Source organism: Xyrauchen texanus, chromosome 2, assembly GCF_025860055.1.
Source record: "Xyrauchen texanus isolate HMW12.3.18 chromosome 2, RBS_HiC_50CHRs, whole genome shotgun sequence".
Lineage (NCBI taxonomy): Eukaryota > Metazoa > Chordata > Actinopteri > Cypriniformes > Catostomidae > Xyrauchen > Xyrauchen texanus.
The window spans coordinates 59,869,472-59,893,439 of record NC_068277.1 but is presented as its reverse complement, the minus strand read 5'-3'; the positions used below and the strand labels follow the sequence as shown (position 1 = coordinate 59,893,439).

The 23,968-nt window shown below is 37.4% G+C and overlaps 2 protein-coding genes across 28 annotated transcripts in view; both read right to left on the bottom strand.

The window, feature by feature from the left end:
* Positions 1-720: 720 nt before the first annotated feature.
* On the bottom strand, positions 721-6,574 carry LOC127661805 (uncharacterized). 27 transcript variants are annotated; one of them, XM_052152706.1, is made up of 6 exons: positions 6,240-6,574; positions 5,670-6,110; positions 5,479-5,604; positions 5,351-5,413; positions 4,341-5,285; positions 721-3,955 (listed from the first exon to the last, which is right to left on the bottom strand). In XM_052152706.1, the coding sequence occupies exons 1-5, from the start codon at positions 6,565-6,567 to the stop codon at positions 4,762-4,764; spliced, it is 1,482 nt and encodes a 493-aa protein (XP_052008666.1). In that variant the 5' UTR covers positions 6,568-6,574; the 3' UTR covers positions 721-3,955; positions 4,341-4,761. The 27 variants fall into 27 exon arrangements, 23 of the variants coding, with proteins under 23 accessions (XP_052008666.1, XP_052008672.1, XP_052008683.1 ...); XM_052152712.1 differs by having other exon boundaries at positions 721-3,451; XM_052152723.1 differs by having other exon boundaries at positions 5,670-6,047.
* Positions 6,575-7,056: 482 nt separating this feature from the next.
* LOC127618912 (equilibrative nucleoside transporter 2-like) overlaps positions 7,057-23,968 on the bottom strand; it is a 35,799-nt gene continuing 18,887 nt past the window's right edge. The window contains exons 5-13 of the mRNA XM_052091619.1: positions 23,678-23,817; positions 21,284-21,418; positions 21,010-21,107; positions 20,592-20,670; positions 14,487-14,665; positions 13,377-13,479; positions 10,053-10,138; positions 9,341-9,540; positions 7,057-7,683 (exon numbers count right to left, since the gene is read on the bottom strand). Of these exons, the coding sequence (XP_051947579.1) occupies positions 7,572-7,683; positions 9,341-9,540; positions 10,053-10,138; positions 13,377-13,479; positions 14,487-14,665; positions 20,592-20,670; positions 21,010-21,107; positions 21,284-21,418; positions 23,678-23,817 (1,132 nt within the window). The 3' untranslated portion in view covers positions 7,057-7,571. The remainder of the gene's footprint in view (positions 7,684-9,340; positions 9,541-10,052; positions 10,139-13,376; positions 13,480-14,486; positions 14,666-20,591; positions 20,671-21,009; positions 21,108-21,283; positions 21,419-23,677; positions 23,818-23,968) is intronic.

Genomic DNA, 23,968 nt, shown 5'->3' with positions numbered 1-23,968 from the left:
AACAAAATATAAAAATAAGCTCTTTATAGTGTACTAAAATAAAAATCACCTGACATCTTCTGTGATTGCAAATGTATTTAATGGTAAATGTAAAAAATTATTACATAACTTACAAAAGAATGTTTTTACATACAAAATATGTAATAAAAAACAAAAACGAAAACATAAATACATATGACCGGGCATTTAACCACAGCAACCCTACACCTAAACCTAACAACAAAGAATAAACAGTAAAAAAATGTGTACAATTATTAAATATACCACAAATTAAAATTCCTCTTAAATACAATCATACCCCTGTATCACTAGGTGGTGACAGTGAGGAGAAATGTGATGAAAATGAAGAGAAGCCAGTGGTATGCTAAGATAATAGGCTAACCGGCTAGCTTGTGAGCTAACGAGAAAACAGAACAGAGAAAAGTTTACTTTCACCATTTATACCTTTGGTAGTAACAAGCTACATTTTCCAACCAATAGCGCTGTAGCATTACTTTCAGCACTGGGGAAATCTGAATAATTTAAGTGAATCGGTTCTTTCGGACAGTTCAGGTAAATAAACAGGTTAGAATAAATTATTCACTTATACAACCCCAATTCCGAAAAAGTTGAGACGGTATGAAAAATTATAATAAAAACAAAAATGTGTGACTTTGCTATATTTAAAAGCACAGCAATTACACATTATATGATGTTTTACCCTGTGAAATTCAAATCAGATGATTGCAACACACTCAACAAAAGTTGTGACAGTCGGGTGTTTACCACTGTGAAACATCACCATTTCTTCTAATAACACTTATAAAGCATTTAGGCACTGAAGAGAAGTTTGTTAAGTTTAGAAAGTGGAATTTCCCCCCATTCATCCAATATGTTGGTCTTTAGCAGCACAATTGTATAGGGTCTTCTTTGCTGTTTTGAGCGCTTCATAATGCTCCACACATTCTCAATTGGAGACTGAAGGCAGGCCAATCTAGCACCCACACTCTCTGTTATTCGACCAGTGTGTGGTTTGAATTTGTCCTGCTGGAAAATGCAGGGAAACGACAGTGCTGGATGGCAGTATATGCTGCTCCAAAATTTGTCTATATCTGTCTGCATTAATGGTGCCCTCACAGATGAGCGAGTTACCCCACTGGGCCATAAAGACAAATGACATTTGGACCTGACGCTAATAACAGCTTTAATGGTCCTTTTCCTCATTGGCCCAGAGAACATGATGGCTGTGTTTTTCAAAAACTATTTGAAATGTGGAATCAGTGGACCAAAACACAGTTCCACTGTTCTACTTTCCATCTAAAATGAGACAGAGCCCTGAGAACCCGTCAGCGCTTCTGGACAGTGTTGATGTACGGCTTCTCCTTTACATAGTAAAGTCTTAACTTGCATCTGTGGATTGACTAACAAAGGTTTACTGAAGTTATCTCAGGACCATGCTCATGATATACATTACAGATAAATTACGTTTTTTAAGACCGTGACATCTGAGGGATCAGAGATCACAAGCATTCAGACGTGGTTTTCGTCTTGACCTTTACACAAGGAGATTTGACCCGATTCCTTGAATCTTTTAACTATTTTGTGCACTGTAGAGGGTGAAATACCCCAAATCCTTCCAATTTGTCTTTGGGGAACATTTTTCTTAAAGTGCTGGATTATTTGCTGAAGCGTCTGTTGGCGAATTGACAAGTCTCGAATGATCCTGGCTCTTGAAGGACTAGGCTGTTTTTGGAGGCTCCTTATATACGATGACACGACTGCCTCACCTGTTTCACATCGCCTTATTTTAACTTGTCAAATTGTTATTAGTCTAAAATTGCCCATCTCAACTTTTATGGAGTGTGTTGCAATCATCTGATTTGAAATTCACAATATAAAACATAATATAATGTTAGTTGCAGTGTTTTCAATATAGTAATATAGCAGGGTGAATATCATTTACAAATCACTCTTTTGTTTTTATTAGCATTTTTCATGCTGTCGCCCAACTTTGTCAGAATTGGGTTTGTATTTAACGTTGGGATCTCTTATCCATTTTAGTGAATGGGTTCATTCGAATGGTTAATGTGAATTAACTAGTTCACATAAATGATTCACTTGAGCCCCTCTTAAAGGGTCTTTGCCTTCGTTTTTTAAGCAAAATGTTTAGTTCATTGCTGCGGTTTAGTTAAACAAATAGGGTGTTTTCTCATTTATATTCAGAAATAAGGCACGTCTTGCATACCTTTACACTGCAAGATTCTGCTGCTGATGAAGGCATGGACGGATGTCGAGCGCGTGCAATCCAGCAAAAATAGAATTGTCAACCAGCCTCTATTTAATGCTGCACATTAATGCTGAGACGTAAGTAAAAAAAAAAAAAACACCGGCAAAATGATGTCCTTGTCCATTGTGACTATTCAGTGTAGCTGTGTATGAAGCACTCCCCACAAAGAAGTCCCTGCCAAAATAAGCAAACTTTAACTCCACACGAAGTTAGTGAGTTACCTTTTCATTAGTAACTTGTAGTGTAGCTACAGTAACTACTTTTTTTAAAAGAGCAACTTGACTAGCTTCAAAGCTACTCACAACTTAGGCTACAGTTTAATTAGCTTCCTCAAACATTGGTTACTACAATATTACTACAGCAATACTATGTTTAATTTTTGTAATGGTTTTCAACCCCTTTTGGGGAAATCAACACTACAAATGGCTTTTAGTTGTCTCTGCATAATAATAATGGATAGGAAAAAGTATTTAAACATTCAAAAAATGGCATCAGCTTCAATAAACTCTAAACAAACGAATAAGGACAAATCTGGATTGTTCTGAAGAGAATGAAAATGTGGTGAAATATGCTGTACACAGAAGGTTTATTTAATCAAAAGCTGTACTTTAAATCCACTCAAACACTACAGTTCACCTTCTGACCTATAAACACAGCAACTGATACACTATTTATTCTAATGACAAATAGTAATCCTAAATAAAACACAAAAATACTATTGAGGAAAAACCTCAATTAGTTCATGTGAACAAAATGTTTCGCAAAAACGACTGACCCTCTCATCTTTCTCGGACAAAACGGCACCCTTATACATTTCTTGAACATAAAAACCCCCAGACAACTTTTCCATACATCACATGGCTTCATATTTCATCTGCTGTCATGAGGCTGAGTTTACTATAAAACAAAATAAAACGTTTTTAAGAAAGTCTAAGGCAGTGGTGTAGAAATGAAAGTTGTGGTAAACGTGACAAAATGCAGGCCATGGTATAGTAACTCGATGGTACATTTTGTAGTTAATATAGTTTTCAAACAAATACCATAGTTCAACTATAGTAACCCGATGGTACATTTTGTAGTTAATATGGTTTTCAAACAAATACCATAGTTCAACTATAGTAACTCGATGGTACATTTTGTAGTTAATATGGTTTTCAAACAAATACCATAGTTCAACTATAGTAACTCGATGGTACATTTTGTAGTTAATATAGTTTTCAAACAAATACCATAGTTCAACTATAGTAACTCGATGGTACATTTTGTAGTTAATATAGTTTTCAAACAAATACCATAGTTCAACTATAGTAACCCGATGGTACATTTTGTAGTTAATATGGTTTTCAAACAATTACCATAGTTCAACTATAGTAACCCGATGGTACATTTTGTAGTTAATATGGTTTTCAAACAATTACCATAGTTCAACTATAGTAACCCGATGGTACATTTTGTAGTTAATATGGTTTTCAAACAAATACCATAGTTCAACTATAGTAACCCGATGGTACATTTTGTAGTTAATATAGTTTTCAAACAAATACCATAGTTCAACTATAGTAACCCGATGGTACATTTTGTAGTTAATATGGTTTTCAAACAAATACCATAGTTCAACTATAGTAACTCGATGGTACATTTTGTAGTTAATATGGTTTTCAAACAAATACCATAGTTCAACTATAGTAACTTCGATGGTACATTTTGTAGTTAATATGGTTTTCAAACAAATACCATAGTTCAACTATAGTAACTTCGATGGTACATTTTGTAGTTAACATGGTTTTCAAACAAATACCATAGTTCAACTATAGTAACTTCGATGGTACATTTTGTAGTTAATATGGTTTTCAAACAAATACCATAGTTCAACTATAGTAACTTCGATGGTACATTTTGTAGTTAATATGGTTTTCAAACAAATACCATAGTTCAACTATAGTAACTTCGATGGTACATTTTGTAGTTAATATGGTTTTCAAACAAATACCATAGTTCAACTATAGTAACTTCGATGGTACATTTTGTAGTTAATATGGTTTTCAAACAAATACCATAGTTCAACTATAGTAACTTCGATGGTACATTTTGTAGTTAATATGGTTTTCAAACAAATACCATAGTTCAACTATAGTAACCCGATGGTACATTTTGTAGTTAATATGGTTTTTAAACAAATACCATAGTTCAACTATAGTAACTCGATGGTACATTTTGTAGTTAATATGGTTTTTAAACAAATACCATAGTTCAACTATAGTAACTCGATGGTACATTTTGTAGTTAATATGGTTTTTAAACAAATACCATAGTTCAACTATAGTAAACCGATGGTACATTTTGTAGTTACTATGGTTTTCAAACAAATACCATAGTTCAACTATAGTAACTCGATGGTACATTTTGTAGTTACTATGGTTTTCAAACAAATACCATAGTTCAACTATAGTAACTCGATGGTACATTTTGTAGTTAATATGGTTTTTAAACAAATATCATAGTTCAACTATAGTAACCCGATGGTACATTTTGTAGTTAATATCGTTTTCAAACAAATACCATAGTTCAACTATAGTAACTCGATGGTACATTTTGTAGTTAATATGGTTTTCAAACAAATACCACAGTTCAACTATAGTAACTCGATGGTACATTTTGTAGTTAATATGGTTTTCAAACAAATACCACAGTTCAACTATAGTAACTCGATGGTACATTTTGTAGTTAATATCGTTTTCAAACAAATACCATAGTTCAACTATAGTAACCCGATGGTACATTTTGTAGTTAATATGGTTTTTAAACAAATACCATAGTTCAACTATAGTAACCCGATGGTACATTTTGTAGTTAATATGGTTTTTAAACAAATACCATAGTTCAACTATAGTAACCCGATGGTACATTTTGTAGTTAATATGGTTTTCAAACAAATACCATAGTTCAACTATAGTAACTCGATGGTACATTTTGTAGTTAATATGGTTTTCAAACAAATACCATAGTTCAACTATAGTAACTTCGATGGTACATTTTGTAGTTAATATGGTTTTCAAACAAATACCATAGTTCAACTATAGTAACTTCGATGGTACATTTTGTAGTTAATATGGTTTTCAAACAAATACCATAGTTCAACTATAGTAACTTCGATGGTACATTTTGTAGTTAATATGGTTTTCAAACAAATACCATAGTTCAACTATAGTAACTTCGATGGTACATTTTGTAGTTAATATGGTTTTCAAACAAATACCACAGTTCAACTATAGTAACTCGATGGTACATTTTGTAGTTAATATGGTTTTCAAACAAATACCACAGTTCAACTATAGTAACTTCGATGGTACATTTTGTAGATAATATGGTTTTCAAACAAATACCACAGTTCAACTATAGTAACTTCGATGGTACATTTTGTAGATAATATGGTTTTCAAACAAATACCACAGTTCAACTATAGTAACTCGATGGTACATTTTGTAGATAATATGGTTTTCAAACAAATACCACAGTTCAACTATAGTAACTCGATGGTACATTTTGTAGATAATATGGTTTTCAAACAAATACCACAGTTCAACTATAGTAACTCGATGGTACATTTTGTAGATAATATGGTTTTTAAACAAATACCACAGTTCAACTATAGTAACTCGATGGTACATTTTGTAGTTAATATGGTTTTCAAACAAATACCACAGTTCAACTATAGTAACTCGATGGTACATTTTGTAGTTAATATGGTTTTCAAACAAATACCACAGTTCAACTATAGTAACTCGATGGTACATTTTGTAGTTAATATGGTTTTCAAACAAATACCACAGTTCAACTATAGTAACTTCGATGGTACATTTTGTAGATAATATGGTTTTCAAACAAATACCACAGTTCAACTATAGTAACTTCGATGGTACATTTTGTAGATAATATGGTTTTCAAACAAATACCACAGTTCAACTATAGTAACTTCGATGGTACATTTTGTAGATAATATGGTTTTCAAACAAATACCACAGTTCAACTATAGTAACTCGATGGTACATTTTGTAGATAATATGGTTTTCAAACAAATACCACAGTTCAACTATAGTAACTCGATGGTACATTTTGTAGTTAATATGGTTTTCAAACAAATACCACAGTTCAACTATAGTAACTCGATGGTACATTTTGTAGATAATATGGTTTTTAAACAAATACCACAGTTCAACTATAGTAACTCGATGGTACATTTTGTAGTTAATATGGTTTTTAAACAAATACCACAGTTCAACTATAGTAACCCGATGGTACATTTTGTAGTTACTATGGTGTGGCAGCGGGGGCGTGGTCAAGCGCCCGTCCGGGAGAGAGAAGCGGTAAGGGCGCTCACACCTGGGCCAAATTATGACTAACACCTGTCTCTAATTGCAGTAGAGTGAGGAGAGCGGTGAAAAGCCAGCGGGAGGACTCTATGGGGCGACTCTGTTCCATTATTATGGTTTTTTTTTTTTTTTTTAATGTCCCGGGTTTCGGCACCAGTGTAGAACCCTCACGGGAAGGAGGACAGGAAACGAAGGTTCCAGGGAAAAAGGTAAGGGTTTTAATGTCTGTCTCAAAAAATAATTATAACAAAAGCAACACACAATAACATAAGCGCAGTGGGTTGGCTTGTTCTGGTCCAGTCCCTCTGCTCTGCGGCCGCTGGCTTTTCACCGCTCTCCTCACTCTACTGCAATTAGAGACAGGTGTTAGTCATAATTTGGCCCAGGTGTGAGCGCCCTTACCGCTTCTCTCTCCCGGACGGGCGCTTGACCACGCCCCCGCTGCCACATATGGTTTTCAAACAAATACCATAGTTCAACTATAGTAACCCAATGGTACATTTTGTAGTTAATATATTTTTCAAACAAATACCATAGTTGAACTATGGTTACTGTAGTAGAACCATGGTTTTATTTCATAAGGGATGGATAAAGGTATTGCGAGGGAAGGCAAAACTCTTACAGAAAACAAATATGCCTCCTTGACTTCTAAGACATTACAAAAACTGAACATGGTAACCACAGTTTTGGCCAAAATACAATAGTTACTACATTTCTTGAAAACACAAAGTGTGCATTTCACCAGCTTTCCCTTTACCTGTAAATGTCCAAAAACTGCTGGTGTTGTATTCACTTTAATAGAGCTGATTTTGTCATTCTGTCTTTTCATGAATTCAGCTCATTTGTGTAAACATCATGAGAATGGATTTTCAGCAGACAGCACTGAAAGCTGCTTGAATATTTGAGAATGTGTCTTTGTGTTAGTTTATGTGATGTCAGACCATGAAGCGTAGAGGGAATGAGAAAACAGCTCCCAGCGACAAACCCAGAGCCAGAAAAAATGTCATTAACGCGCCGGCCGTCTCCCCATCTTTCGATTCCACCAGCCTCACAGAGAGAAAGAGAAAATCAATTATATTTGAGTCTGTGTAGTCTCATTGTATACATATGTGACTGTGTGTGCGCATGTTTAGCTATACATTTTTAGTAATCTAAATCTGACAAAACCTCTCTTTAGGAATATGCTCAATAAAAAAGATCAAGAGATCAAGTGATATGGGTTTTTTAATGGCCAATACCAATATCTGATATAATGCCGATATGCTAGTGTGAGAACACCCTCAGGCTACATCCAGATTAATCCAGGTATATTTGAAAACGGCGTTTTCGAAACGATCTCAGTCCACACTAAATCATATAAAATAATAAATCCCCTTGCTGCGCATGCCAAAAATCACCGTTCTAAGTACGGTCTGAAATGCAATTATCCAATTTCGTCGACGTACAGCAATTCCGAGTAAACTACCCGTCGCCTTTGAAGGAATGCATTGTGAAGGTATCAAAGTGGGTAGCAGGCTCAACAACGGCGCTACAACATGGGCTACCATCTTGATTGTTTTGAGTTAAATGGATCACATGACTGCATCACATCACAACAAATACATCACTGTTTTCAGATATCTCCATTTTCCTTGTCCACACTGCAACGCAAAGATGGCGTTTTCAAATGTATTCACTTGGAAGTGAGTTTTCGAAAAGCTTCGTTTTCACTGTCAAAAACGCTGTCTCAATGTGTACGGAAGGCCAAAACGTAGAGAAAAGGATGGATTTTCAAACAAAAACTTAGACGTGGCCTTAAAATTGCTCAAAGATTTCATTTAAGGGGTCGCACACCACCACCACCATTTGGATGTCCATCGATTCAAAAATCAGGGGCTAGAATATGCAATGTGTACAAGTTTGTCTTTGACAGCTTGAATAAATGCTATTGAACAAACTACCATGCTAATATTAGAGAGCTACCTGGCAACATATCGGTTCAATAAAATATCTTATCTATCGATCATTTTAATTCTATTCTTTTTTTTTATTATTGGCTCTGCTGCTTTTTGGTTCAAAGTTTCTTTATTTTCACTACTGGTGAATTCCCAGAGGGTTGCATTTTTTAAAGGTTCCATGGTCAGTGTTGCTCATTTGTTTTGGCCACAAGCTTTCAGCTTCAAGATACTACCGCACAATACACATGCTATAGTAGCCGGACCTTCTTTTCTTTATTCACGGACATGATGTAAACACGTACAGACGAAGGTTGGAAGTATGCAATTTCTCGGGAAATCCATCCAGATGGTTCTAAAATATAAATTATTATTATAGGTTTAACATAGTGAATCGGGGTAAGGCAAAAACACGGTTTGGAAGACGGATTCTTGGGGTCACTCATTTATGAAATTTTGTTCATTTCTAACAAAAAATGATAACATAGTGTAGTTTTAAAGACTATTCTCTTTTAAATATAAACATTATATTTATAAAATAGAAAATTAAATATATAAATAATATAAGTAGCAATGTGATATAATTGGCTTCTTCGCTGTCAATCAACTCCTCCAGAAGCATCATATATGTACAGTATAAATGCAACGTATTGTGGCCCACCCAAAAGTCATTTTCTGGTCAATTATGATTAGCTTTATATAAAAACAATGGAAGTCCAAGGTATTCCCTCTGTGTGTGTGTGTGTGTGTGTGTGTGTGTGTGTACTCACTGTGGTGCATAGGTCATGGACAGACACACACAGTATCCACTGGACACAGAGAAGAACACCATAATGACAGCAAAACTCAGATCATTTGAGAAGAGCACTGGTAGTAAGTGCCTTTCCTGAACATTACACATCATGAGCAAAGGAACAAAGATTATCCGAGAAACGACCAGCGCTGGGAACAAGCGACTCTCTTTAGGGGGCTGCAGGAGGACAGAGAACATGAGAGAAGAATTATTATGAAAGACAGATTTGTTTGCGCTGAAATAATGACATATATAAATAACCATCGGTTTCAGGGTTCCCTGTTCTTCTATTCTATTTGCAAAAATAATGTTTGGGAGAATAAAATTTATATTTCCTATTGACACACTAAAGCTGAAGATATAAATAACCACCTGAAGACAAATGCTTTCGTGAAACATTTTATGTGATGATGTTTTTTGAACAGTACTGTATATACTGTATGTACAATTAAAGGCAAATGACCATAGAAATAATAACACAAATAATAAAAGGAAAAAACATAAATCCCTATAAATCACTTCACAAGTTTAGTTTTTCACTGAAACATTAAAGCATTTCACATTTTTCAGAGACCAACAAATATTTGCACTGAATAGTTTTCTTTTGAATTATCAGTGCGCTCATTTAGGGATGAATTCAATAAATAATGAATTGATAAAATAGAGATAAAGTTACACAATTCACTCACCCACTGAACTAGTGATGTAACCGTTCTGCCAAACCAATCCATCAAATTAAATATGAGAAAACAGCAAACAGGGATAAAGTATCTTTCTGAGAGACAGAGAGAGAAGGAAACTATTGTGATATACTGTATGTTCACACGTCCAACAATCTCAATCATATAAGTGCATGCGAGATTTAGGCTAGAGTCTGTATTATCTCCCATTTTCATAGTTTCTCATACCATTAAACATAGACGTATCAGTAGTATAGTGTCTGGATGGCAGTATATGCATATGGAAATTATATGCAGTTTTGGTGTTTCCGCAAACTGTAGTTCCAACGAACATTCGCAAAAGCATTGCAAAGTTGTGTGGTCAGAGCTACAGACTTTACCTGTGGTTAGAAGCATAGTTCCCTGATAGTTTGCGGTCTAGACATCATTTCACTTTGCAAAGGCTTCATTATCTTTATTCCATATATATTTTTATATGTGACAAGACATTGATCACGTTTACATGCACTTACGAAAACAGCTTATTCCGTTTTTTTGGCAGAAAGCAGCGTTCTAAAATGTCACTTAACGATGTGGATGCAGCTGTTTAAGGGATTAAGGCTGTTAAGAGAAAGCGTTTTAACACACAGCTTATGTTAACGCATAAGTGCCGTTCTTGTACAGATTGTTTTTGAAGAGTGCGCATATACTTAAGTGCGTCGGGGGAACCCCAAAATCTGATGGAAAGGGAAACTCCACTATTGCGGCCCAATATATTATATCTGTTGCATTTACATAGTGCAAGCAGCTTCCGTGTCTTCGGAAGCTTTCATGCATTAAACAGCATTCTGGAGTACGTGTGAATGAGCCATTATATATATTTGATATCCGCAGAAGTTATTACTCCACCCCCTGGAGTAAGATCATTAACGACAGCTTTATACTGTTGAACCAATGTTCGACCAATGGATGTGCAAAATAGTTACTACAGTTTCAAGAAACAGTCATCAATACTAATTAATTTCTCCATGATGCATCATAATATGGTGTTGAAGAAGTGAGTTACATAGTTGTACAGGAAATGAAGCCCAGCATAGCATGTGCAGATCACCAAGAGACCTTTTCTTCCCTAAGATAGGACGGTCAATCGCTAATTTTTTTTACATGATACACTGATTAATTAATTGAATTAATCATATAATCATTTGCTGAGAAATGGCCTCAAATAACAATAATTCAATATATAATGATGAAATAATTATATATACTTAAATCTAAATAATGATATATATATATATATATATATATATATATATATATATATATATATATATATATATATATATATTACACAACTGGCTTTAGAAGGTAATATATTATTTATTTCCGTATTATTGCACATAAGCCAATCGTTGGCCTACAGTTCACAGAAATCCATTCAAACCATCAATCTGCCCGAGATAGATTTATTATAAGGGCTTTTCTAAAGATGCATCAATGTACACGTAATTGAAGTATCTCACTTTGGTTGCATCCAGGGGCGGTTCTAGACCATTTTGACTGGGGGCCCAGGTGTGCTTGTAGGGGGGCAACTGTTGTATACCTAAAATGTACATTGTCCACATATAAAAATGTGTTTTGCTGAAATGCAGTTTTTTAAAGATTTTTTCAAAAATTCACCAAATTTGAGTAAAAATGTTAATTATAATACAAAAACAAATGACAAATGTTTCAATTAGTCAATACAACCTACATTCTGGTTTTACCCACAAACTTTAAGCCATGCTGCCTTGCTGTTCTTTAGAATGACTAATGCAGTACATTTCTTGAATAATAATGTATGATAGGCTACATCAAGATTTTAGGTTCGAGTTTAATCAGTAGACTATAATCAGCATGAACAGATATTGTAAATGGTCACTATTTCCTTTAAGACAATTTAACCATTTATAAATTCACTAGTTCATTTTAAATGGTCCAGAGTAACAAGTGAATTTTTAATTCACGAATAAGATGCCTTTAATGTTTATTTTTCATATCATTATGTCGGTCAGTTCTGTCTAATTGAGCGTGCTTGGTGTGCGCCTCTTCTTAGAGAATGCTGTTGCTAATATTAAGCACAATTCTCTGTTACTGAGCACACGTGTGCCTCTTCCTTGTGATTGGTGCGCTGCACGTTAAGTATTTGATTGGTTATTTTTAATAAGTGTGTACTGTATGTTGTTCCAGAAATGAAAGACAGATACTGTACACATACAAAAAAATATTTTGTAATGAATGCTTGTCAAAGATCTATAAGGAGTTGGGCTCAAGTGAATTCAATAAGGCAGAAAATCAGATCCAGATCAGGTTTTGTGATAATAACTTGGGAAATTGCACTATAGAAGTAACTTAAATTACATTTACATTTACAGTAGAACTGAAACAGATTCTGAACTTCTACCTTATCTCCACAAGTTGTTGGCTCATTATTTGATTGACATTCAGTTTCTCCTACCCGCTCTCTGGCACAACAATTTTACAACGATATAATTAGTACAGTACAATTAGGTTAAAGAATACTTGACTATATCATACAGGCATAAAACACTGAACTCAAACGGTCAACGCTTGTTGTAGCTGGAGAATTATGCCTAAAAATGGTCCGATCGGCTTTCATTAAATAATTCCACCCACAGCACTAAAACATCAGAGGTGTTCAAGTGTAAATTATGCAGACAATTTTTAAATCTTTAGATTTAGATTTTAATTAATTATTATTTATATATATATATATATATATATATATATATATATATATGTATGTATAAGACAGAACATATGCAAGGCAGTTGCATTGAACACTCGGCCACCAGAGACGTTTTAGCACAATGTGTGGACTTTTCAGATGATCTCTTATAAGCAAATATTTAATAAATATTGAACTTTAATTAAACTTCACCCGCTACATATCATTATGCAGTCATAATGCATTGATGTTTTGTTTAAATATAATTTGTTTGGTCTATTTATTATGATGTGGGGTCACTGAACTTTCACTGGGATGGAAAATTAGAATACCACTCTTACCATTCTACCACTCTAATTTGTGTTAATTACAATCTAAAGAACCGCCCCTAGTTGCATCAAGTCAAAAAACAGCATTGTAGGTCACTGTGTCAAGTTAAACATAGCTTGAAACCTAGAAAAACATGTCTCAAGACCCTTGCATTTGGAACAGCGCTCCATCTAGCGGTGTTTAAATGCAAGAACACATTCTCATCTTGTGTTGTGGCTAGTGTCATGCAAACCTGAAGTTCACCATACTGTATATCTGTATTTAGATGTGTGTGACTGTGTTCATGTAGTTCATACCCCATTTGCCTTCATAAACAGTCTTCACATCCACAGTAACAGCAGGAAAAACTGACAGCGTTACTGTGAACACAAATGTGACACAAAACGCCATAACCCAGATCTACAGAGAGAGAGAGAGAGGGGGTGGGGTAGGGAAGGAAGGGTTGAGAACTGAAGACAATTAGCCACAAGTAGAACTGCACACATGCCATTATTCCAAACTGAAAACAAGGCTGTGTGGGATAGAGAAAAGAGATTTTGGACATTAAGATGCCCAAATAGACTGTACAAGCATCAAAATCCATGATTTACAGCGTTTTTAGTTTTTTTACATATTTATGTTTTGTCAGCTTGAACTATTTAACAGTGCAACCCTCTGAACAGACTTTACGTCTTAAGACCGAAATTACTTCACGCAAGTACGCAGACGCGAATGCTTGGTCAACGCGTGGTCCCGTTGTACATACATTATGTGCGCTCTTGCATTGCTCTAGCGGTTACAAACCTCAGAGAACAAGGGCAATAGATTTTTTAGGAGTGACCTCAAAACCGGTGCTGCGTCCGAAACCAGGAAAATGCTCCCTTTGGAGTCTATATAAGGAGGCAGGATGAAAATAATGTGCTTTTCAAACAGTTTGGTTTCCTTAAGAGTTCTAATCATTCAAAACAGCTGTCAGTTAAGCCAATAACGGATTAGGCAGCATGTCAGCTGTCTACGTTTTCGGATGCAGCCCGGATGTGCCAGATGAGTCGATAGTTGAGATGGGAGAGGCACGGTGAAAAACGGACTGGAGACAAAAAGTCAAATTGCTGCCTGAGTTCGCCATGACAGTTGCTGATTGAAAGAAGAAAATCCACTCTAGCGCCCCTTGCGGCAACGCTGAGAATGCAACACTTGTGTTATTAATTGAGCGTTGACAACGCAATGACGTGTGAAATCGAGCTTGTGTAGCTAGGTGCGTCTGCATTCACGTACTTGCACAGAGTATGTTTGGGCCTTTACCCTTACAGCCTTGTTTTCAATCGTGAAAAATCAAATATGCCATATACCCTGACTAAGGTCTAAAACATCAAAATAACACAGTCTGATCAATTAAATTCTTTGATTAAGGGGAAGAGGAAGTGCACCTTTTTAAAGACCTCCAGGACGGAGCTCTTCTGTGCCGACACAATCTCCGGCTGCAGTGGGAGGAAGGCCTGTTTGCTGCCCTCCTCTTCACTCACACAGTTAACGTCTCCGTTAGGATTCCCGTTCACCACAGAGCCATTCGAACCATCACTTGCTTGCCCAGATCCTTTCACAGAATCTGCAGGAATATACTGATCTTTACACAAGGCCTTCATCATTGTTTAGTATGGGAATTCTGGGCCTGGTTTTTGCAAGAGTGCGAGCCATCACAGAACCGATCGCGCCAATGATCTGCTCTGGCCTCCTGTATTTGAATTTTCTAGCTTAAAGTGCCATGAACAGCTCGACAGCCTTGACATTATAAACAGCACAGACAAGAAAGAGACAACACTGTGCATGCACCAAAATAAAGGTTTTTAAAATGACATACACAACATCACCCTCACAAAAAATGTATCATGCTTTTACAATAGTAACAGTAACGGTTAATTTTGTAGTTATTAACCTATTTAGGTGGAATCTATTGGGCCTCATTTTATTACAACTGTGGCAGCTGTAGTGAAAGTTTCTAAATGAGTTTAGGCTACTATTATTTCATAGAAACTTATTTTTTTATAAAGACCAACTACATTGACCTTACCACAGTAACTTGGATCTGTCCATGGTTTTACCTGTGCTTATAGAGTATGACAGTGCACAGTAAATATAAGGGCATGTACATGAAGTCTGGACCGAGACAACTTGATGAAATTATGAAAAGGTTTTCCTCGAATGCAAAATATATATTTTTAAACTGGATAATAAATATAATAGCCTCAAATAAATATAATGGCACATCAACTTTTAAAAAGGTCAGAGAAAACGTCCTGTATCTTTTGATGTTATGCTGTTGGTCCATCGTGTGACACTAAAACAGCGCTGACCCACCGAGGCATGGACTCTACAAAACCTCAGAAGTTGTTCTGTAGTATCTGGCACCAAGACATTAGCAGTAGATCCTTCAAGTCTTGTAAGTTGCGAGGTGGAGCCACCCTGAATCAGCACATCCCACAGATGCTCAATCGGATTGAGGGGAATTTGCAGGACAGGACAACACCTTGAACTCTTCATCATGTTCCTCAAACCATTCCTGAACAATGTGTGCAGTGTGGCAGGATGCATTGTCCTGCTGAAAGAGGGCTCTGCCAACAGGGAATACCATTGCCATGAAGGGGTGTAACTGGTCTGCAACGATGTTTAGGTAGGTGGCACATGTCACACTGACGTCCACATGACCCAGGGTATCCCAGAAGAACATTGCCCAGAGCATCACACTCCATACACCAGCTTGACATCTTCCCACAGTGCATCCTGGTGCCATCACTTCCCCAGGTAAATGGGACACACGTTCACATGAAGTAAAAGAAAACGGAACTCATCGGCAAGGTGACCTTCTTCCACTGAACCAAGATCCCGTTCCCATCATCCCCCAGATGGTTGACATGATTTCTAACAGCTGCTTCTCACTACAGTGATAGCAGAGAGACTCCTTAAAACAGCATCAGTGTATATTGAGTGTTTGATCCATTGAGTATTGTGAAGAACACCAGAGCAAGAAGAGAATACAAATCTGACCTGAAGCATGTCACTGCTCCCCGTCTCTTCATTTCCACAAATAAATACTGATGTGGAGTCACACCATCATTAACATTTTCTGTGACTTGTGCAGCAGTAGACCTTCGGTTGGTTTGGACCAGACGGGCCAGACTTTGTTGCCCTCGTGCATTGATGAGCCTTGGGTGCCCAACATACTGTTGCCAGTTTGTGGTTTGTCCCTCCTCGGACCACTGTCGGTAGGTACTAACCAATTGCTATTTCAGAGATGCTCTGACCCAGTCGTCTGGCCATAACAATTTGACTCTTGTCAAAGTCGCTAAGGTCTAAACTCCTGCTCATTTCTCCTGCATTTGTTTACCATCTAATCTACCCAGAACTTTACATGTGGCCTTTTTAGGAGATGATCAACATTGTTAGCTTCACCTGTGTCATAATGTTTTGGCCCATCTGTGTATTCTATATAATATTCATTAGCATTATCTATTCTTTTATTTATTTATGGTTGTTAATTGCATGCTTTTTAGTGTTATTAATATAATTTTTTTCATCTCTGTCATCTTAACTTTTATGTTCTAGTCTCCATTTATATTCTGGTCATTACCTGGTCTTTATTCTCTCAACTTCTTTTTAAATTACGATTTTGCTTGGCTCAATTTCATTTACTCATGTGCTCATATGGCTCATAGCAAATTAAAGACAAGTTTAGTAATGTTTGTTAGTTCAGCATATTGCATGTTAACCAGAGCTGGGCGAACTTGCTGACACAGTGTAGTGTAATAAATTATGTATTAATCAAAGCAAGCATAAAAAGTTGTTTTTCATCACGTGTTTGCTGTGATGACATGCAGAAAAACAGGGACTTCCTGTCGAAGTGTAGCAAATGAGTGGTGCCAGTGCAGTAAATGTTTGTTAAAATTGCCTGCAAACTCACCTGTCAGAAAAGAATTTGGTTATGCAATAAGCCTCTGCAAGCAGATTGTAGTTCCTTTCCTGCCAAAATTACTCTATCATTACATTAACTTCTCATGTCCTCTAAATGCTACTGATATGTTTGATTCAGACCGTTCGGCAGAGGAAAGGATAAACCTATTTTTTGAGAGGGTGAAGGAGAATTTATAGTAAAATAGGACTTAAATATTGATATGTTTTAGACCCACACCTATCATATCTTCAGAAGATATAGATTTAACCACTGGAGTCATATGGATTACTCTTATGCTGCCTTTGTGCTTTTTGGGCCTTCAAATTTTGGCCGCCATTCACTTGCATTGTATGGACCTACAGATATGAGATATTCTTCTAAAAATCTAAGTTGGGAGTATGTTCCAAAGACCATCTTATATGCTTCAATGGAAGCAAGGAAATCTGACCTTTTGTACAATTTTGCTTACAGTTAATTAGTCACCTAGGAATAGTGCAACATTTTCAATATTTCTTCATTTTCGTTTGAGAGCGTAGGGAGACCGACTTGGTTGCATCATGGTTGTGGCCGGTAGTGGACAGAGCCTTTTTGGCATGATTCTCTGATTGGTGGATTATTTCCCTTGAGGATCAAACAGTGCAGTTCTACACCAGAATTTTTGCTATTAAACACTTGATTTCTAAATGAAGATGAAATATAACGTAAACTAATAGCTTCAACAGAACCATACACAATCGATGAACAACCTCGTAACTCACGGTAGGTCTGTATTTAATGTTTTAGAAGTTATCATTTAAAATCAATTCCCCAATGGGAGAAATGTAGGCCTATGAGATTTTTAATTACAGAACCAGACTTCTTCCGTCCTATAACAACAGCACATCCAGGAATAAAGTGATATTTCACCGGTTATTTGGGCTAATTTACTGGAGTTACTTACATGTTTCATGTGCAGTGGCAAGAAAATGTATGTGAACCCTTTGGAATTACCTGCATGTTTGTATAAATTAGATTTTCTTCTCAGTTAAAATACTGAACAAGCACGATCTGTTTTAATAACACAAATTATTGTATTGTTCTGGAACATATTGAATACATCTTTCAAAAATGTACAGTGTAGGTTGTAAAAAGTATGTGAACCCCTAGGCTAATGACATCAACAAAAGCTAATTTAGGGGGCTTTCACACTAGCACTTTTGGTGCGCACCCCGGTTCGAATGACGTCAGAGTTCGGTTCGTTTGGATGATGTGAACGCTGTCTTCCGAACTCGGGTGCGCACCCGCGAACCGTACTCGGGTCCGCTTAAAAAGGTGGTCTGGGGTACGGTTCATGTGAACTCCAGTAAGGTTCGCTGCTGATATGAACGCAATCGAATCAAACCGCGGAAGTGAACCGCTATTGATGAAGTATAATGTGGTCGTCAGTCTCACACGCGTCACTTTCAAAATTAGCAGAAAGGGTTTACTTTCGTGCGTGCGTGCGTGTGTGTGTATACACTTACCTTGACGAAAAGCGGGATTGACACACGCACTGCAAGCAGAGAGATGATTTCTGCTTGCCTTCGCAAAAACTGTCCGCTGTCTTTTGAACGATTTCAGTATTTTTGCGGCAGACAGACGCAAGTGTGTTTCTGTATCTTGATGTTGAAAACAAAACCAAAGGTTAAAAAAAAAGAAGAACAAATGTGAACCGAGCAAGTCTATTCATTGAATTTTGACGCCTTTTCATTTCGCGGTTATCAAGCAACACGATTACGCACCAGCTGCAGCTTGATGACGCAAGCGTACCGCGGTTCGGATACAAATATATAATGTGAACACAGTCCATCGGGGGCAGGGGGGAGCAATCCAACACGGGTTCGGAACAGGCAATCGAACCAAGTGTGAAAGCCCCCTTAGAGTCTGCTGACGTGGACCATGCCACCCAAAAAAAGAGATCTCAGAAGACCTATGATCAAGAATTGTTGATTTGCATAAATCTGGAAAGGATTATAAAGTTATCTCGAAGAGCTTAGATATTCATCTGTTAGACAAACTGTCTATAAATAGAGACAATATAGTACTGTGACTACTCTCCCTAGAAGTGGCCGTCCAGCTCAATGAGGAAAAAAAACTAAAACCTAGAGTGACGGTTAAAGGCTTGACGGAGGGTTCACACATCCTCCGTGAGCATGGCGGTCACGTCGGACGTTCACATTGGCCGCGTGCGTCTCTTCCACGAGAAACAGCAGTGCCTCTGCGCAGAAAATAAAGTTATCTATGGGCTCCTACGCCAACGAAGGTCGAAATAAGCTGATGTTATTGCTGCATCAAAGACAACAGCGGGCAATCATGTGCACTTTATCTGTATCAGCACACTTGGTTGTGATTAGTTAATGTTGTGTAAACATGTATACACAGAATGGGAAAAAGGGCCGGCAGTTTATTAATTCTTTCCTTTATTAAGTTATTTTATTGAGTTTGCTTGCATGCAGATATATAAATTGTAGTGTACTATAAGTGTACTATATAGATTTGCTTTTGTGTCTTTTCAATAATCTCCTGATTATTTTGTGTTGTGCTGCACCCAGAGCTGCTGAGCTCAGAATGAGCTGAGCGGCAAAAATAGGCTCAACGCCAAAACTAATAGGCTCAACGCCAAAACTATCCGCTCGCTGCCACGTCTGGGACACATCACCTTGCGACTCACGCTTGCAGTGTAAATGGTGTAATCTGTTAATATGGGTGCCGAAACGAAAACGCACAGCTCATGCTCCACTTATGGAGGATGTGTAAACTCAGCACGAAGGAATCATTGGAACTGGTTAACATCTCGGTTCATGAGTCTACTATACTGAAAACATTAAACGGGCATGTGTCCATGGCAGGACACCATGAAGAAAGCTGCTGCTTTCCACCAAAATCACTGATGCATGCTTAAGTTTGTCAAAGACCACCTTAACACCACAATGCTACTGGGAAAATGTTTTATGGACTGATGAATCTGATTTTTGAATTGTTTGGGAAGAACATGCAGCACTATGTATGGCATGAAAAGAGCATTGCATACCAACATGAAAACATCATCCCAACGGTGAAGTACTGTGGAGGGAACATCATGATTTGGGGCTGCTTTGCTACTTTAGAGCCCGGACTGCTTGCCATCATGGATGAAAAAATGAATTCCCAAGTGAATCAAGATATCCAACAGGATAATGTCAGAGCGGCTGTGAGCCAGCCGAAGCTCAGTAGAACTTGGGTGATGCAGCAGGACAATGACTCTAAACATCAGAGTAAATCCACTACAGAATGGCTTCAAAAAAAGAAAATACACCTTTTGGATTGGCTCAGTCAGAGCCCAAACCTTGGTTAGGTTATTTCTGCGTTATTTCAAAGTGTCTAATAAAGACATGAAAGATTGCAAAGATAAGAAAACTGGGCATCGGTGTCTATGATTGAACCTGTGCGATCATAGTTTCATTTGTGACTGGCTCAGTACACATTATGCCTTTTAAATACTTCTTTTCTATGTATATACTGTACATACAGCATACAACAATATACAGGGATGGAGGTATACAGGAATGAAAGGGTCAATGAGTTTTACCTGTAGGTAGCAGCTGGCTGAATGTTTCAAGCTCGTTGCTCTTGCTATTACACTTGTCCAGGTAAAAGCGAGCAAACTTCTGCACACACACACAAATAAAAGTCATATTATTAGCTTAATGTGGAACTGCATAGATCTGACTAGATTATTTGAACACACATGCATGTTTACTGTGCAATCTAAATGTGGAAATACTAAAGACTTCGATTGTTTTTATATAAAATATGAATTGAATTGTTTTGAGGATGGCCCCTTAACTCACTTCTAGGGGCAATTTTGAGGAGTGAAAATGCCAAAACATTAGAGGTAGTCTTCCAAAATTTGAAGGTGAATATTACTGTACTGTATCTAATTTTTAAATGAATCTACTTTGTATGAAAAAGGGGGAAAGCCCCTATAGGGAAATACACAAACTCACCAGTTTGGGTAGCAGCATGTAACACATGATTGTGAGAAGGGTCCCGACACACGGAGTGATGAAATAACCAAGAGCTGCCGTTTCACTATCAGCTTCACCTGCGGGCGCACACACACACACACACACACACACACACACACACACACAAGTCAGAGCAGATAAATACAGAACAGTGGCAGATGTTCCTCAGATCAGTAAGGTAAATCTTTGTTCAATATAAAATGATCAAAATCCCAGCAAAATAACAACAACTAGCAATATGTTAGTGGCTCACTTGCTAAGGCGGAAATCATGGCAAAAGCAGCAAATGTTCCTGCGAGTCCCTGTCCACTCATAAACACAGCACTGTACTTCTGTGGCAACAAACCCACCAAACCAAACAGACTTCCCTGCAACACAGCCACGAATGCTACAGAGAGCAAGAGAGAGAGCGAGCGAGAGAGAGAGAGGGATAGAGCAACAATTATCAAAAGCCAACAAAAAACACAACATATGGACTGGCCAACAAAGTTAAAAAATTAAAATAAATACAAGTCCATTTTTTTAAGTAATATTCCGAGTTCAATACAATTTATGCACAATCTACAAATGACACTAAATCCAAAGATTATTTGATTCAACCTCAAAAAAATCTTTTACAGTAACATTAGTGAATGGGCCTAGTCCATAAACTTTAAAATGCACATGGTTTCAAAACTATAGCTAAAAAATAAACATTATGCATGTTAACATGATTTTAATGTGATTAAAACACATGCTATCCTTATCAATAGAGGTCGACCAATATTGGAATATTTGCCAATACTGATAACTAAGCTGTTGGGAAAGACTGATCACCAATTTATCGGCCAATAATTTTTAAAATCGATTTATGTCAAAAACATATATCTTTTTTTAATATGGTAAAGAGTCTTTAACCAGATGCAGATCCCCAAAACATTTTGAGAAAAATGATATGATTTGGTGCATAAAGCAGGACTTTTAGTATAAACAAGCAATAACACACCGGGGACTCTTATTGTGAAATGATGAAAAAACAAACTATTGGCAACTATTGGCCTGATAACAGGTTGTTCCAAAATGCAACTATCTGCACCGATTAATCTGTAAAACCTGTTTGTGATACACTGGCAGGGGAGGCCGTGCCAGAGACGTCTATGTCAGCACAGCATCACAGTGATGCAAGGGAGGGGGAAGTCCCAACTATCTCCACCCTTAGATTCCCTGTGGGGGGGTTTCCCTCTGGAACAGACTCATGAGCCCCTTAAGCACACTTTTGAAGGTAATTGTCAATGTCTCCAGCTAGACATTGTACTCACACATCCGTACTTTTCAGTGATAAATGATCAGTTGTATCAAGTGATGCAGGACACTCAAACAAAGGAAAATACAACCCAGTTGTAAGTACCGAAGAGTAATCCAATGCCAGGACACTTGGGGCAGGGAAAAACACTAAGTCATCTCATGGCCCTCTTTTATTGGCCGGGCATTCGTGGGGATGTTCGCAGGTGTGTGTGACATGCCGTGAATGTCAGCTGGTGAATCCGCCGGCCACCCCAAAAGCGGCTACCTTTGATCGAGGTTCCCTTCGAAAGAATTGGTATGGACCTAGTCAGCCCATTAGAATGAACAGCATGGGGACAATCACTTTGTGATGGTCCTGGTGGATTACGCAACACAATAACCCAAAGCAGGGCCTCTGCGCACCTGTTGGCACTCTTCAAAATCATCTCCTGAGTGGGGATTCCGAAAGAAATCCTCACTCATCAAGGCACCGCTTTAATGTCCAGTACACTATGTGAACTGTACAAATCACTGGGGGTTAAATCGATTCAGACAAGCGTCTATCACCCACAAACGGACGGCATGGTTGAACGGTTTAATCAGACCCTGAAAAATATGATTTGCAAGTTTGCGCAGAAAGATGCTCGAAATTGGGATAAGCGGCTTGAATGCTGTTATTTGCCATACATGAGGTCCTGCAAGCCTCCACAGGGTTTTCTCCATTTTAATTGTTGTATGGGTGTAAGCCCCATGGCGTGTTAGACATCATGAAGGAACATTGGGAGGAGGAACCTTCACACAGCAAAAATAAATTCAATACATTCTTGACCTGACAGCAAAACTCCACAGATTGGGGCGACTATAACAGGAGAATTTGGTACAGGTGCAAGAACGTCAGGCCCGGCTGTATAACAGGGGAGCTTGGCTATGGGAATTTGCACTGAGAGATAAGTCCTTGTATTGCTACCTACATCAAGCTCAAAGGCAACAATGCACCGGCCTGAGTCAGGTGATGGGGGTATGTGGTGGCAGAGAGGTTTGGTCGAGCGTTGGTGTGTGAATGGATAGCGAGATTGAGAGATGAGAACAGTAAGGCTTGTCACCTGTTTATGATGAGTCTAACAGACCTCACAGTCTAAAGACTCTCTTAAAGCTTTCATACATGCTCAAACTTCGTGACACAAGAAGCGGGCATGAAACTGTCTTTATGCTAAAATGTACAAATAAAATGCATTAATTTTTAAATGTGAAAATAAAGTTAAAATTTTTATTGTCAACAAAAAAAAATGTTATATTGTAAATATTCCATCTATAGCCCTGCTATACTGAGTATAAGTCATGGTAAATGGATTCAATCAGGTATTAAGGTTTCAAAGTCACACACAGTTGATAAACCAGATGGTTGCCATGGTGACAGAGAAGAACCTGTCCTCCTCCATAGGAACCTTCACCAGGACAGCGGTGAGGATGAAAAGGACGAGAATGAAGACTAAACTGCCTCCTATCCTCATCTTCTCCGAGATTCTGGAAGAAAAATTATCAAGCTGGTTTATATAACTGGTATGTGGTATTTTCCTTTTTTTTGTGGTATTTGTAAAACAAAATAAAAACAATAAAATACAATTAAATCTGCATAACATCTCCTTTTGTGTTACACAGAGGATAGAACGTCAGC

Excerpts from the sequence above, each read along its gene's own strand:
- LOC127661805 (XM_052152706.1), bottom strand. The coding sequence starts at position 6,567 with ATGTACCATCGGGTTACTATAGTTGAACTGTGGTATTTGTTTAAAAAC. Across the intron at positions 6,111-6,239 it reads CTACAAAATGTACCATCGAA|TTACTATAGTTGAACTGTGG; the intron begins GTTACTATAGTT and ends GTACCATCGAAG. Across the intron at positions 5,605-5,669 it reads CTACAAAATGTACCATCGAA|TTACTATAGTTGAACTGTGG; the intron begins GTTACTATAGTT and ends GTACCATCGAAG.